The sequence below is a fragment of the Rattus norvegicus genome, chromosome X, assembly GCF_036323735.1.
Source record: "Rattus norvegicus strain BN/NHsdMcwi chromosome X, GRCr8, whole genome shotgun sequence".
NCBI lineage: Eukaryota > Metazoa > Chordata > Mammalia > Rodentia > Muridae > Rattus > Rattus norvegicus.
In genome coordinates this window covers 44,505,889-44,520,442 of record NC_086039.1, presented here as the reverse complement: position 1 = coordinate 44,520,442, position 14,554 = coordinate 44,505,889, and the positions used below count along the sequence as shown (strand labels likewise).

The window sequence follows — 14,554 nt, the reverse complement described above, 5'->3', positions numbered from 1 at the left end:
CAGGGTTTGAAGGACATCTGGTTAAGGTGTGACTCTGAGTAAGCTGGGGGAGGTGCCCTTCTGTATCTTTATGGCCTGTCAGTCTTGGCTGTAGGGCAGGCCCCGCCCTGCCATGGACAGTGTTTGGAAACTTACTCTTTTAATTTTATATTTTAAACCTTAAATCTGTATAATTTTCTTTTCATTATAAGTTTACAAAAGAGATAACAACATGAGTTAACATCATGAACATTTTTTAAAATGACCTTTTTTGTGAAGCAGAAGGAACAAGAAAGGTGTGTTGCTTCTTTCTTGTAGACTGAATATATGTCACTTTAAATTTAATTAAAAGACAATCAAAGAAAACTTAAAATTTGAATGTGTGATTATACAGTTGGATCATATAGTGGAATGGTTTATTAGGATTAGGCCTATTTATATGAACTCCATTAGTGTTAGGACAATGGCATAGCAGGAAGAGGAATTATGAAGCATTTAGTCAATGGAAACTGAGTTTAGGTAAGGAAGTAACAGTGTACATCTGTGAAAGCTTACATCTGAACTAGTTGCTGGAAACTGAGTTTAAGTTGTTAAGTAACAGGATACATCTGTGGAAGCTTATATCTGAACTTGTGTATCATTTATTGTGCAGTCTGTAAGAAAACTGGTAGTCTTAGCTAGTGAATGAGTTTATTAATGAGTAAATACAGTGGTAGATTACCTTAGTGGTCAGAACCTAGGCCTATTTTCTAGCTGGCAAGCTACAGTTACCTTAACTGTCAATGTAGTCAGAAATCTAGGGAAGAATAAATTATAGTCATGTATTAATTAAAATATGATACATATCATCTATAGACAACTACTTAAACAGTTTCCAGGTCCTTGTTGTCTTCATGGCAATTTTGTCAGAGTCAGTCTGGCTTTCAGGTCAAGAAGACAACGAGCCTTTTTTCTGTGGAATAGATGCCTGTGAAATGAGAGATGACCCTCCTTGATTTAACCAAATATGAGTCATTTGACTTTCAGGGTATCCAGTTTTGTCCACCACGTAGACCAAGGCCAAACGTGGCAATGGTGTTTCTTTTCAGTGGTTCTCGTACCAAAATCCAGGCAGTCTCTTGTAGATGTTTCCATTATCTTCTGAGACGTTGGTAAACTGTTAGATGTTGGGAGATTCTGTCTGTCATAAGCTTAAGTATAAATACATTAACAGTCTTCTGGCAAGATTGAGAGTTGTATCTATTGGTCATATCTGAGTTAGACAGTAGAGCACACTCTAATTTAATGCCAGTAGCAAAAATCATTACTTTCAATGCAGGACAGGAATAAACTTTGACAGGTTGCGTTAGCAGAGAAAAACACATTTTGCATTAGTAGAGAAACTACTAATTGGCTCAGAGTTGTTGTGAACCAGAATGGAACAGAATCAGAGAGCTGACAGTATCATGGCAACAGAAAGTGAATGTGTCCAAGTGGTTTCAGGCCTGTGAAATGGACAAGGGAGTTTTGACACATTTCATTTCTGACTTGGGATAGTTCGCAGAGCAGGAGACAGATGAATGCATGTGCACAGTTGAGGCATCAGGCCCGTCTGAACAGGAGATGGGCACACATATGTGTGCATGTCACATGGAGCCACAATAACTGAGGTCACAAAAGAGGTAGCACAGATCCATGCAGTGCAGTGACAGTGCTGATATATGCATGCAGCTCAGATACAAGCAAGTGAGTTGGCGCTTCCTCCTAGCAATCAGGCACCTGGTCCAGTAGAGCTCGGTCTCCCAGCAACTCTATCCAGGTGGTGTGCGGGAGCTCTGACAGAAAATGGGTGGGATGGAGAGAACAACATGTCAGTTGTGGCACAGGGCTGCATGGGGAAACCAGCACAGAGCTGTCCCAGACAGGGTGCTGGAAGCACAAGGGGGCAGGGTAAAAGCTGCTTTTCCTGTGGCTGTGGCAGAACTCAAGCCCAAGCCATGAGACACCAGACAGTCACGCAGAGATAGTGGCAGCTGTGGCAGGCTGAGGGTTGGAGCTCTGGCGGTGGAGTTCTCAGCAGAGAGAGAGAGAGAGAGAGAGAGAGAGAGAGAGAGAGAGAGAGAGAGAGAGCGCAAAAGTGCAGGGGCAGATGGGCTTGCATGAAAACAACTTCTTAGCAAACTGGGTCCCCAGAAGGATGCAAGGAGGTGGGGCAAAACATGCTTTTCACTTGGCAAAACAGGAGCAATACAAATGGTGAGATGTCGGAGCCTGCACCAACACGGTACCGAGAATCGAGCAAAAGCCTGTGGATTAAAGAAACACACACACACACACACAGGTTATTCGTGTCAAGCCAGAAGAGGAAGGGCCTCCTGTAACTTTATTCACCAAAATATATACCCCAAGTACACCAGGTAGAAAATATCTGGGAAGCACAGTGGGAAACCCTGGCTCGAGACTTCGGTAACAAAAGACCAACTACTGACCTGAATAAACTAGGGAAATATCCAGGAAGATCAGCCTAAATCTTAAAGACAAAGACCAAGAAGACAAAAGGCAGGAACGAATTGACCACCACCCAGGTGTGGCGGTACCAGGCCAGACTGCTCCTTTGTTAGGAACAAAAGGCTTCCACATGCATCAGCAGGGCTCAGCACTGGTCAAACCCTGCAAGAGACACAGAAGGGTCTGACAAGGGGGGTGGGTGAAACATTGCAGGGGGCCCAGGAGGCTCTGACAGTGAGAGAATGGGGGAGGGGGAGGGGGAAGCCTGTGCTATGGATCTCTGGGAACAGAGTTGTTTTACAGTGCCAGTTTAGTGGCCATATAGAGATATTTCTTGCTGGGCACTGTGAATTAGACCAGGATGTCCCAGTAAGTAGGGATGAGATGGCAAAGACCAACCAGTTGGATATGGAAGTTATTAAAAATGTTCCTACCTGCTTCTTGAGAATGGCATTTAATAATAAAATATAAATGTGCAGCCATGTCAGATCGCCAGGAAGTCAGGTGGTGAATTTTGTGGCTGTGGTGAGACCTGGACTGGAGGGAGAGAGCGGGCCACCTAAGCTTAGGTCTTTGGTTTATGGCTGCAAGAGTCCTAGGGATGGGTCATGAAAACCACTTTCGAGTGGTGCATATGGAGAAATCACCCAAGGGTTAGAGGTCCTAGAATGAGGGGCAGTGAAAATACTGAATCTCCCCAATGTCTCCATTCTCAAGGACAGCGCGGGAGTAGCTCTTAGCCCAAGAATTCTTCCCTGGTACTGAAAGGAGAATTATACTAATTCTAGGTTTGGAGATACAAAATTAAAAGAATAAACCCCAAAAGGCCACAGACCCAGGGCTAAGCCCTGCAGCCAGGACTAGCAGGCCATAAAGATAAAGGAGCACAGGAAACACTGTCCAGGCAGGACTAGCAAGCCATAAAAATAAGGAAAAAGAATGCAGGAACCAGCCTGAGTTAATGGGACTGATTCATGGGATGTCTGGCTGGAAGACATCTCCCCCTAGCACACTCAGGGCCATATCTCAACTAGGTGTCCTCCGGCCCCTGATAAGCCCCTGACTTCTAGCACGTACTCTTTCTGCTTTGTTCTCACTGCTATGTTTGAATGAGCCAATTGTATGTAACCACGCCAAAACCGCCTAGCTTTCTCTATATAACCCTCTGACTTTTGAGTTTCGTGGTCAACTCCTCTGTCTCCTGTGTGAGACACGTGTTGGCCCGGAGCTTCGTTATTATTAAACGACCTCTTGCTTTTACATCAAGACCGGTCTCTCGTGTTATCTGGGGTGCGCCATCCTGAGACTAGAGCAAGGGTCTTACATTTTTATGGGGGCTCGTCCGGGATGGAAGCGTAGCCCCTGGTGACTCAAAGACCCCCTTGGAGGTACGTTAGTGTGAGTGCTGAATGTGAAAGGGCGGCCGCCGTGTGTATGTGCGCGTGTGTCTGTCTTGGTACCGGTCAGTATTAGGAAGGTGGATGAGTATCCCCACCTGGGTGGATGAGTATCCCCACCCTGTTCTAGGAGAGCGGAAGAGTATCCCTGCTCGGTGCAGCTGCCTCTGCGGTTCGTGAGAACCCTCTGGCTGCAGAAGGGGAGACGGCCCGGTCCCGCAGGCTGCAGCCCTGGAAGATGTTCCACGGGCAGAGAACAGTCGGGAGAGTCCGACTGTGGGCAGTCAGGAGGACCTGACTGTGGTTTTCTGGAACCAAGGAGACAGAAGGCTCCTTCTACCCAGGCGGGAGCGGACGCAGGGTCCCACCCCATCTGAGGTAGCGTTTGGCTGGCTATATAAGTCCAAACGGGGGAGAGAGTGTCTGAACGCGTTGGTGATCAGTGTGTCTGTCTTTCTACAGTTCCTGTATTTGTTTTTCATTATGGGTCAGACTGTGACGACCCCTCTGTCTATGACTCAGGACCATTGGACGGACGTTAGGGTGAGAGGACGGAACCTATCAGTGGTAGTTAAAAAACAACCTTGGTTAACTTATTGTTCTTCAGAATGGCCCACGTTTGGTGTGGGATGGCCATCCGTGGGGACTTTTGATTTACCAACTATCAGGGCTGTGAAGGCTATTGTTTTTCAGGAAGGAGCGGTGTCTCACCTGGACCAACAGCCATACATCTTAGTATGGGAAGATTTGGCACGATCCCCACCCCTATGGGTCCGCCCATTCATCCCGCCCCTTCGTCCCGGCACTAAAGTCCTGACGATCCGGGAATATGGTGTAAAGGAGAAAACAACACCAAAATCTGATGAGGAGAGCGAGCGCAGCCCACCGCCTGCGAGACCCTCTAAGATCTACCCCGAGATTGAGGAGCCCCTTACGTGGCCAGATATCCCCTGGCTCCCGCCCTACCCGCAAGCTCCCCAACCCCCGGCTGATCCCATGGCTCTGCCCTCTGCCCCTCCTACAGCTCAAGCCCCGGGAATTGGGGGAGCGGGGCCCTCAGCCAGAACGAGGATTCGGCGAGGAGCCTTCCTGGAGGGACCAGCAGATTCGACCATAGCACTCCCTCTCAGAGCGGTCGGAGCTCCACCTACTGACCAAAACAACTTACAGATATTACAGTATTGGCCTTTTTCCTCATCTGATCTTTATAACTGGAAAACTAACCACCCCTCTTTCTCTGAGAACCCCACAGGGCTCAAGAGCCTAATTGAATCACTGATGTTCTCCCACCAGCCGACGTGGGACGACTGTCAACAGATTTTACAAACCCTTTTCACCACCGAGGAGAGGGAGAGGATTCTCCTCGAGGCTCAAAAAAATGTCCGAGATGAGGCTGGACGACCAGTCCAGACCCCGGTTGAGATAGAAGAAGGATTCCCATTGATCCGTCCCCATTGGGATTATAAAACCGCACAAGGTAGGGAATGGCTGTCCAATTATCGCCGGGCTCTGGTGGCGGGTCTCAGAGGTGCTGCACGTCGGCCCACCAATCTGTCCAAGGTAAGGGAGGTCATGCAAGGGGCAACAGAACCTCCTTCAGTTTTTCTAGAGAGGCTTATGGAGACATAGGAGATATACCCCCATTTGACCCTACGTCTGAGGGACAACGGGCTTCAGTGATTATGGCTTTTATTGGACAGTCAGCCCCAGACATCAGAAGGAAGCTACAACGGATTGAGGGGTTACAGGATTACACCATGAGAGATGTGGTAAAAGAGGCAGAGAAAGTGTATCATAAGAGAGAGACAGAGGAAGAGAAGATAGAGAGAGAAAGAAGAGGAAAGAGAGAAGACGAAGACAGAAGGGATCAGAGACAAGAGAAAGTTTTAACTAAGATTCTGGACGCAGTAGGAGAGCGAGACAGGAGAGACAGGACCAGACAGATAGGGAACCTGGGAGACAGAAAAAGGCAGGAGCCAAGGAGGCCCGGAGGAGATCGACTGAGTCTGGGACGAAATCAGTGTAGGATCTGCAAAGGTATTGGCCATTGGGCATTTGAATGTCCCAAGAAGAAGCAGGGGGTGAAAGCATTGTCCCTAGGAGATGACGAAGACTAGGGGAAACGGGGCTTGGTCCCCCTTCCCGAGCCTAGGGTAACTTTAGACGTGGAGGGGACTCCCATACATTTCCTAGTCGACACAGGAGCTGAGTTTTCTGTTCTGCGAACGCCTTTGGGGAAGTTAAAAAGGGGTGAAAAGACTGTAGTAATTGGGGCCACTGGACAAAAATCGTACCCATGGACCACCTCTCGAACAGTGGATCTAGGACAGAACAGAGTGACTCATTCGTTCCTAGTCATACCGGAGTGCCCTATGCCCCTGCTAGGAAGAGACTTGCTAACTAAACTAAAAGCAAACATATCTTTTGCCTCTCACCATCCAGAAGTAACCTGGACAGGAGGAGAGCCCCGGGCCCTAGCGTTGTCTCTACAATTAGGAGAAGAATACCGGCTCTACCAAAATAAACCGAGACTTCCCAAGGGAATCCAAGACTGGCTTGACCAATTCCCTAGTGCATGGGCGGAGATGGGGGGTATGGGGATGGCAAAACAAGTTCCCCCAGTGGTAATTGAGCTTAAGTCCGGAGCCACCCCCATAAGGGTCCGACAATACCCCATGAGTAGGGAAGCTAGGGAGGGCATACGCCCTCATATTACCCGACTCTTTCAACAAGGAATTTTGGTTCCATGCAAGTCTCCATGGAACACCCCCCTCCTCCCTGCAAAAAAACCAGGGACCAATGACTATCGCCCTGTACAGGATCTCAGAGAAGTTAATAAACGAGTCCAAGACATTCACCCGACAGTGCCAAATCCCTACAACTTACTCAGCACACTACCACCTGAGAGAATCTGGTATACTGTCTTAGACCTTAAGGATGCTTTCTTTTGTCTGAGATTACATCCCAACAGCCAACCTTTGTTTGCCTTTGAATGGCGCGACCCCAAGAGTGGACAAGTCGGACAGCTGACATGGACGAGGCTGCCCCAAGGATTCAAAAACTCACCTTCACTGTTCGATGAGGCCCTGCACCGTGACTTAGCCTCTTTTCGAGCCAAAAATACACAGGTAACTCTCTTGCAGTATATTGATGACCTCTTAGTGGCTGGGAAAACCCATAAAGACTGTGAAATTGGGACTCTAAACCTCCTGGTCGAGCTAAGCAAACTGGGATACCGGATCTCAGCCAAAAAGGCACAGTTATGCCAAAGAGAGGTAACTTACTTGGGATACACCCTGAGAGATGGACAGAGATGGCTCACAGAGGCCAGAAAGCAGACAGTGATGCAGATTCCAACTCCAACCACACCTCGCCAGGTGAGAGAATTTCTGGGCACTGCAGGGTTCTGTAGACTGTGGATCCCAGGGTTTGCGACTGTAGCAGCCCCCCTATACTCTTTGACTAAAGAAAAAGGAGAGTTTACCTGGACTAGAGACCACCAATTGGCTTTTAAGACTCTCAAGAGGGCACTGCTACAGGCCCCAGCACTAGCCCTACCAGATCTAAGCAAGCCTTTTATCCTATATATTGATGAGAGAAGTGGCGTGGCCAGAGGAGTCCTAACCCAGGCCTTAGGGCCTTGGAAATGACCAGTGGCCTACCTATCAAAGAAACTGGACCCTGTGGCTAGTGGGTGGCCTTCCTGTTTACGAGCCATAGCAGCAACAGCTATGCTGGTCAAAGACGCTGACAAGCTGACCATGGGACAGAATGTTACAATAGTGGCCCCACACTCGCTTGAGAGCATTATCCGACAGCCACCAGACCGCTGGATGACCAACGCACAGATGACTCACTACCAGGGTCTATTGCTGACTGAATGTGTAAACTTCGGCCCCCCACCCGGCTATCCTCAATCCTGCTACCCTGTTACCTGAGGCTGATGAAGCCCCTATACACAAATGTGAGGAGGTGCTGGCAGAAGAAACCGGAGTCCGGTCAGATCTCACAGACCAACCATGGCCAGGGGCAATGACTTGGTACACTGATGGAAGCAGCTTCATGGTGGAAGGTAAGAGGAGGGCCGGGGCAGCAGTGGTGGATGGAAAGGCCGTCATATGGGCCAGCAGTCTGCCTGAGGGTACAACGGCCCAAAGAGCAGAGCTCATCTCACTGATCCAGGCCCTAAAGCTGGCAAAAGGAAAGACTATTAATATTTACACAGACAGCTGATATGCCTTTGGTACAGCGCCTATCTATGGGGCAATATACCGGCAGCGTGGACTCTTAACATCTGCTGGAAAAGATATTAAAAATAAAGAAGAGATCCTTAGCCTGCTAGAGGCTGTTCACTTGCCCCATAAAGTGGCAATAATACATTGCCCAGGACACAAAAAAGGGGCCGGACCCATAGAAAAAGGAAATCAAATGGCAGACCAGGAGGCAAAGAAGGCAGCTCAGGGACCTATGATTTTGACAATAAAAATTCAATCTCAACCAGAGACCAAAGAAACTGGCAAAAAGACTCTCGAAGAAGAAGAAGGGCGAGAATATTTGGCTGATATACATCGCCTTACCCATCTGGGGGTTAAAAAGTTAATTGAATTGGTTAAGAAGTCCCCTTACTATATTCCTGGATTAAAGAAAGCTGCTGAGAATCTAGTCAAAAACTGCCACGCCTATGCGTTTACTAATGCTGGGTCCAACAAGCTCCTAGAAGGAAGGCGTTTGAGAGGAGATAGGCCTGGAACCTACTGGGAAACTGATTTTACGGCGGTAAAGCCTGCCTGGTATGGAAATAAATATCTACTTGTTTTTATAGACACTTTTTCAGGCTGGGTTGAAGCATTCCCTACAAAAAAATGAAACTGCAAACGTGGTGACCAAGAAGGTACTGGAAGAAATCCTACCCCGTTTTGGGGTACCCAAGGTAATCGGGTCAGACAACGGGCCTGCCTTTGTCTCCCAGGTAAGTCAGGGAGTGGCCAGACAGCTGGGGATCAATTGGAAATTACATTGTGCATATAGACTCCAGAGTTCAGGACATGTAGAGAGAATGAATAGAACATTAAAAGAGACCTTGACAAAATTAGTCTTAGAGACCGGCTGAAATGATTGGACAGCCCTTCTCCCTTATGCTTTATTTAGGGTCTGAAACTCCCCTGGCCCTTTCGGCTTGACCCCTTTTGAATTGATGTTTGGAGCCCCGCCACCCATTTATATGTCTATAACTGATAAATTTAGCCCAGACGTGTCTTTCTCTCCCTCTTCCAATCTCCTGATTCGGCTCAAGGCCTTAGAAACAGTAAGAAAAGAGATATGGACACAATTAAGAGAAACCTATATTGCTGGTGATACACAGGTGCCACACCAGTTTGAAGTGGGAGACGCCGTCCTGGTGAGGAGACATCGAACAGGAAACTTATAGCCCAGGTGGAAAGGACCATAACTGGTACTGCTGATGACGCCCACCGCGGTCAAAGTTGAAGGAATTCCCACCTGGGTCCACGCATCGCACGTTAAGAGAGCACCTCCTGAAGCTGATTCAGATAGATGGACGCTGGAAAAGACTACTAATCCTCTTAAGTTACGCCTGTGTAGTAAGGGCGACCTTTCACCAGAGACTTCAATCCACCCAAGGAAGGTCTTTAACTGTGCTTGACTTTCAGATGGGAGGAAGGATGCTTTCTCCATGGGCGTTTTTATGTCTTACAGTTGTAAGTGCCTCCCCGTATCGAATCTTCAATTTTACCTGGGTTATTACTAACCAAGCAGGGGACATTGCAAATTCCTCCTCCATAGTCTCTGCCACCACGCCTTGGCCTAATTTAGAAGTAGATCTCTGTTGGCTGGCCCTAGTAGCAGACACTACATGGGGCACCCCTGATCACTATTTGCCCCAACCTAAACCTGTAAACACCCAACAGAGATATAGCACTGTCCCAGGATGCTATAATGCTGCAGCCAGGACATACTTAACTATGGCACCCATATATGTCTGCCCAGGGCCACACAGAGATCGCTCCCTGACCACAAAATGTGACTATGCCCCAGACTACTATTGTGCCTCTTGGGGATGTGAGATGACTGGTGATACTTACTGGAACCCATCCGCCAGTTGGGACTATATTACAGTTAAGAGGAAGAACCCCCCGACCCAACAACTTAATTCTGGACCTACACCCCTTAACCGAAACTGTGTTCATAATTGGTGCAATCCTTTGGTTATATTGTTCACGGAGACAGGGAAAGAACAACACTGGGAAGGCCGCGGATACGAGTGGGGCCTGCGCCTATATTTAAAAGGAAAGAATCCTGGACTAACTTTTAAAATAAGATTACTTAAATCCATTCCAAATCAGCAAAATAACGTTGCTGTGGGTCCTAATTCAGAGTTACACCGGAATAACCCAGCCCAAAGTCCTAGAAAAATAATTGCCGGCCTTATCGTCCATCGGGCTCCCCCTCCTCCCCATCCGAAGACATCTGCTGGCCTTGACACCCCTCGGGCTCCTCCTCCTGCCCGCCCCGTCTTTCAACCTACACTCCCCGCAGCCTCCCCCCCCTTCTACTGCTAATCTTATTTTGACCTTAGTTAATACCTCAGTACAAGCCATTCATGGGGCCAATTTTACGCTGTTAGAAGAATGCTGGGTCTGCTATTCCTCCACCCCACCCTTTTATGAGGGGATTGCCAATTTTAAAAGATTATTGTTTACTAATGATACCTCTAGCTTACGGTGGAGCCCACCAGAAAAACAGGGCCTGTCTCTCAACAAAGTCTCAGGCCTAGGATTGTGCCTCATTGGGCCCAACATGTTGCCTCCTAAAGCTCTGACAAAAGTCTGCAATCAGACTCTGGTGGTAAATAGTTCCTCTCAATATATTTCAACTTCTAACAACACCTACCTTGCTTGCTCGTCAGGACTGACCACCTTTATAGTTACCCAAGTTTTTCTTTTGAAACGTGATTATTGTGTACAAGTTGCCCTTCTTCCACACCTAATTTTCTATGAGGTTGAAGAGTTTTTAAGATTATGGGAAAAAGGGGCTGGAACTCTGTCCAGAACTAAGAGAGAGCCCATAACCGCAATTACTTTAGCAGTCATTATTGGATTAGGAGCTGCAGGAGCCGGGACAGGGGTTGCCTCCTTGATCACTTCTAACCAACAATACAATCAGCTTAGCGCTGCAGTTGATAAAGACATCCAGGAACTACAATTGGGCCTAAAAAATCCTAAGGATTCAGTTACTTCTCTCTCTGAGGTAGTCCTACAAAACAGGAAGGGACTAGACCTCCTTTTCTTACAACAAGGAGGATTATGTGCTGCCCTTAAAGAAGAATATTGTTTTTATACAGACAAAACGGGGTTAGTGGAAGACAGCTTACAAAAGGTCAGAGAAAGACTGGAAAAAAGGAAGAGAGAGAGACACACACAAAAAGGGTGGTTCGAGTCTTGGTATTTCCAGTCACCATGGATGACCACAGTGTTCTCAGCCCTGGCTGGACCTGTGCTTTTTGTCTGCCTAGCTCTAATTTTCGGTCCCTGTATAATTAACAAAGGCATAGCATTTATCCAAAACCGAATAGATGCAGTGAAACTCATGGTCATACAGAGACAATACCAGCCTATAGTTCAATTCGAGACAGAACTGAGAGACACTGGGATTTAAATTCTAAGATTAGAATTATTCAGCAGAAGAAGAAGGGAATGAAAGGAGAATTATACGAATTCTAGGTTTGGAGATACAAAATTAAAAGAATAAACCCCAAAAGGCCACAGACCCAGGGCTAAGCCCTGCAGCCAGGACTAGCAGGCCATAAAGATAAAGGAGCACAGGAAACACTGTCCAGGCAGGACTAGCAAGCCATAAAAATAAGGAAAAAGAATGCAGGAACCAGCCTGAGTTAATGGGACTGATTCATGGGATGTCTGGCTGGAAGACATCTCCCCCTAGCACACTCAGGGTCATATATCAACTAGGTGTCCTCCGGCCCCTGATAAGCCCCTGACTTCTAGCACGTACTCTTTCTGCTTTGTTCTCACTGCTATGTTTGAATGAGCCAATTGTATGTAACCACGCCAAAACCGCCTAGCTTTCTCTATATAACCCTCTGACTTTTGAGTTTCGTGGTCAACTCCTCTGTCTCCTGTGTGAGACACGTGTTGGCCCGGAGCTTCGTTATTATTAAACGACCTCTTGCTTTTACATCAAGACCGGTCTCTCGTGTTATCTGGGATGTGCCATCCTGAGACTAGAGCGAGGGTCTTACAGTACGATGGGGACATTTACTCTGACCAGTGAGGGGAGGGGTGCTTACCAGTTCTCCAAAGTTTTTGGCTCTCTATGTGGTAACATGGCCTGTGGATTTTCTAAATCCTAGTCACAATACCAAATGTTGTATTTTATAAAAAGATAAGGAGAGAAGGAATGTTTGGTGGAGGTGTGGTAAGGTGTCAGGGAAAGGGGTGTCTCCACAGGCCCATTCTGAGGCATTCCTTTCCTCTGAGGTACCAAGTCACAGGTGGGTATAGTATAGCATAGAGTTTGTTTAGGGCATGGGGAGGGGAATTGAGAGGTTAGTACAGACAGAAAAAGGCAGAGAGAGAGTGGGGGGGGGGTAGATGCCAGGCATGAGCATATGCAGAGAGTGGGCAGAGGGGAATAGGGAGAGAGAGGGGAGTGGGACAGGAAGAGAGAGTGAGACTGAGAGCAAGAAGGCAAGAAAGAGCAGAGGGTACAAGCAACCTCTTTTTATAATGAGTCAGGCATACCTGGCTGTAGCCAGGTAACTGTGGGGAGGAGCTTAGACAAACTACTAACTGAAGCAATAAAGAAAACACAAAAAGGTTTATGGGTCAACAGAGTAAACGAGGATAAGACATGGGATAGAGTGAAAGCATAAAGTTAACAGCCAGATCAGAATGTCTATGAAAATTCAAGAATAAATAAAATTACTTTTAAATAAAATATATTAAAGTAATTCATGATGACAGACTGTTCAACCAAGCCTGAAAAGAAGGATGAATACAGCAAGAGTACAAAGGAATAAATAATATCACAACAATTAATCAGAGAGATCCAAGAAAACACAAAATCTTTCAAGTAAAAAAAAAATAGAACTCTGAATATTCATGATTAGCAGATTGGATTAGGAAACTGGACTTTTTGGCTATCTATAAGAAACTCATCACTACCAAAGATATATAATAACCTTAGGATTATAAAAAGACAGAATATTTTCCAATCATATAGAACTATGTAGCAAGCTTCAGTAATAGCTGAAAAATATACTTCAATCCAAAACTGTTAGACAATATAACGAAGTTTGTTTTATAGTCATCAACAAAGCATTCCATGATGAGAATCTTACAATTATATATATATATATATATATATATATATATATGCAGTAAACACAGTCACATTGAATTTCATGAAACCAATGTTACTAGATGTAATATTATAGATTATTAACAACACAGTGATGGTAAGTGAATTCAGCACTATATCTCACTAGTAAATATGCAGAAAAATATAAACAGAGAAACACTGAAGTTAAATTATATAATATACCAAGTGAATATAAAAGATACTTATAGAACATTTTATTGAAACAACAAAGAATACACATTATTTTCAGAAGCAAATAGAACACTCCTCAACCTGATGATATGTCAGGACACTAAACAAATATCAACAAACATAAAAATATCCTTAATTATCATCCTGTATTCTAGTTAACATTAATGGAATAAAACTACTTATCTAAAGTAATGAAATTACAGATTACAGCAAAAAAAAGTCAATAGAAATGAAAAGGGGACAATACAGCAGATACTTTATAGTACACAGCTTCAAGGAACCAGTGTTTTCCAGAAACATATCAAATGCTCTATAAACTTATAGAGATTGTGAAAGAGTGTTCCCGAAAAGCACGAGCTCAAACATGAAGAACGAGAAGTGAGTACAAAGTCCTATGCATAGCCATGAATTTGTAATTGATAGCTTTGAAGAATGTGTAAAATTAGTTACTTCAACAGAGTGAAACTTGGTTTGTTAACTGAACCCCTAGGCAAACTTCATGCTCAAGATTACTTGGCCAATGCAAATCTAACTCCATGTATTTTTTATATTTTTGAAAATATATTTTATTTTTTAAGAGAAAAAAAGAACATGAAACTACACAAATAGGCTGGTGGTAAAAGAGGTGGGAAGGAAAAGATCACGAACAAACTATCATATATGGCATTATCAAAAACTAACATTGATAAGTTGAGAGATTTTAATAAGCCTTATATCTTACTGTTCCCCATGAATTTGTGTAGAAGACAAACAGAAACTGGTTATTTAACTTGAACTGATAATGAGAAGTTTCTCAGTCTCTTGAGAAATAAGTACCCTTCTCCATGGTATGCTTCACAATAGAAAATGATGACAAGGAAATCTTCATATGGTAAAGTTTGGATAGGGCATTCTGTATGATTTCACACTGAAAGAATAAAAAATGCAGCTAAGAAGTCAGAAGTTTAAAAAAGCCCCAAATACCTCAAGTTCCAGACCCTGCCCTCTACCTGTACTAGCTGACCATAAAGTAAGATTAAAATCTTAGAGAATAATCTTGAGAAACAGGAAGCGCCTCCCAGGAACTGATGGACCATAAAGTTTAACAATCTTGAGAAACAGGA

At 45.4% G+C, this 14,554-nt stretch overlaps 1 protein-coding gene across 1 annotated transcript; it reads left to right on the top strand.

Annotated features, from left to right (window-relative positions):
* The first annotated feature begins 4,346 nt into the window (after positions 1-4,346).
* On the top strand, positions 4,347-8,729 carry LOC102556957 (uncharacterized). Its single transcript, XM_063280547.1, is given in 3 exon segments — positions 4,347-5,499; positions 5,502-7,765; positions 7,767-8,729. Coding segments are annotated over 3 exon segments (4,380 nt in total).
* Positions 8,730-14,554: the final 5,825 nt, after the last annotated feature.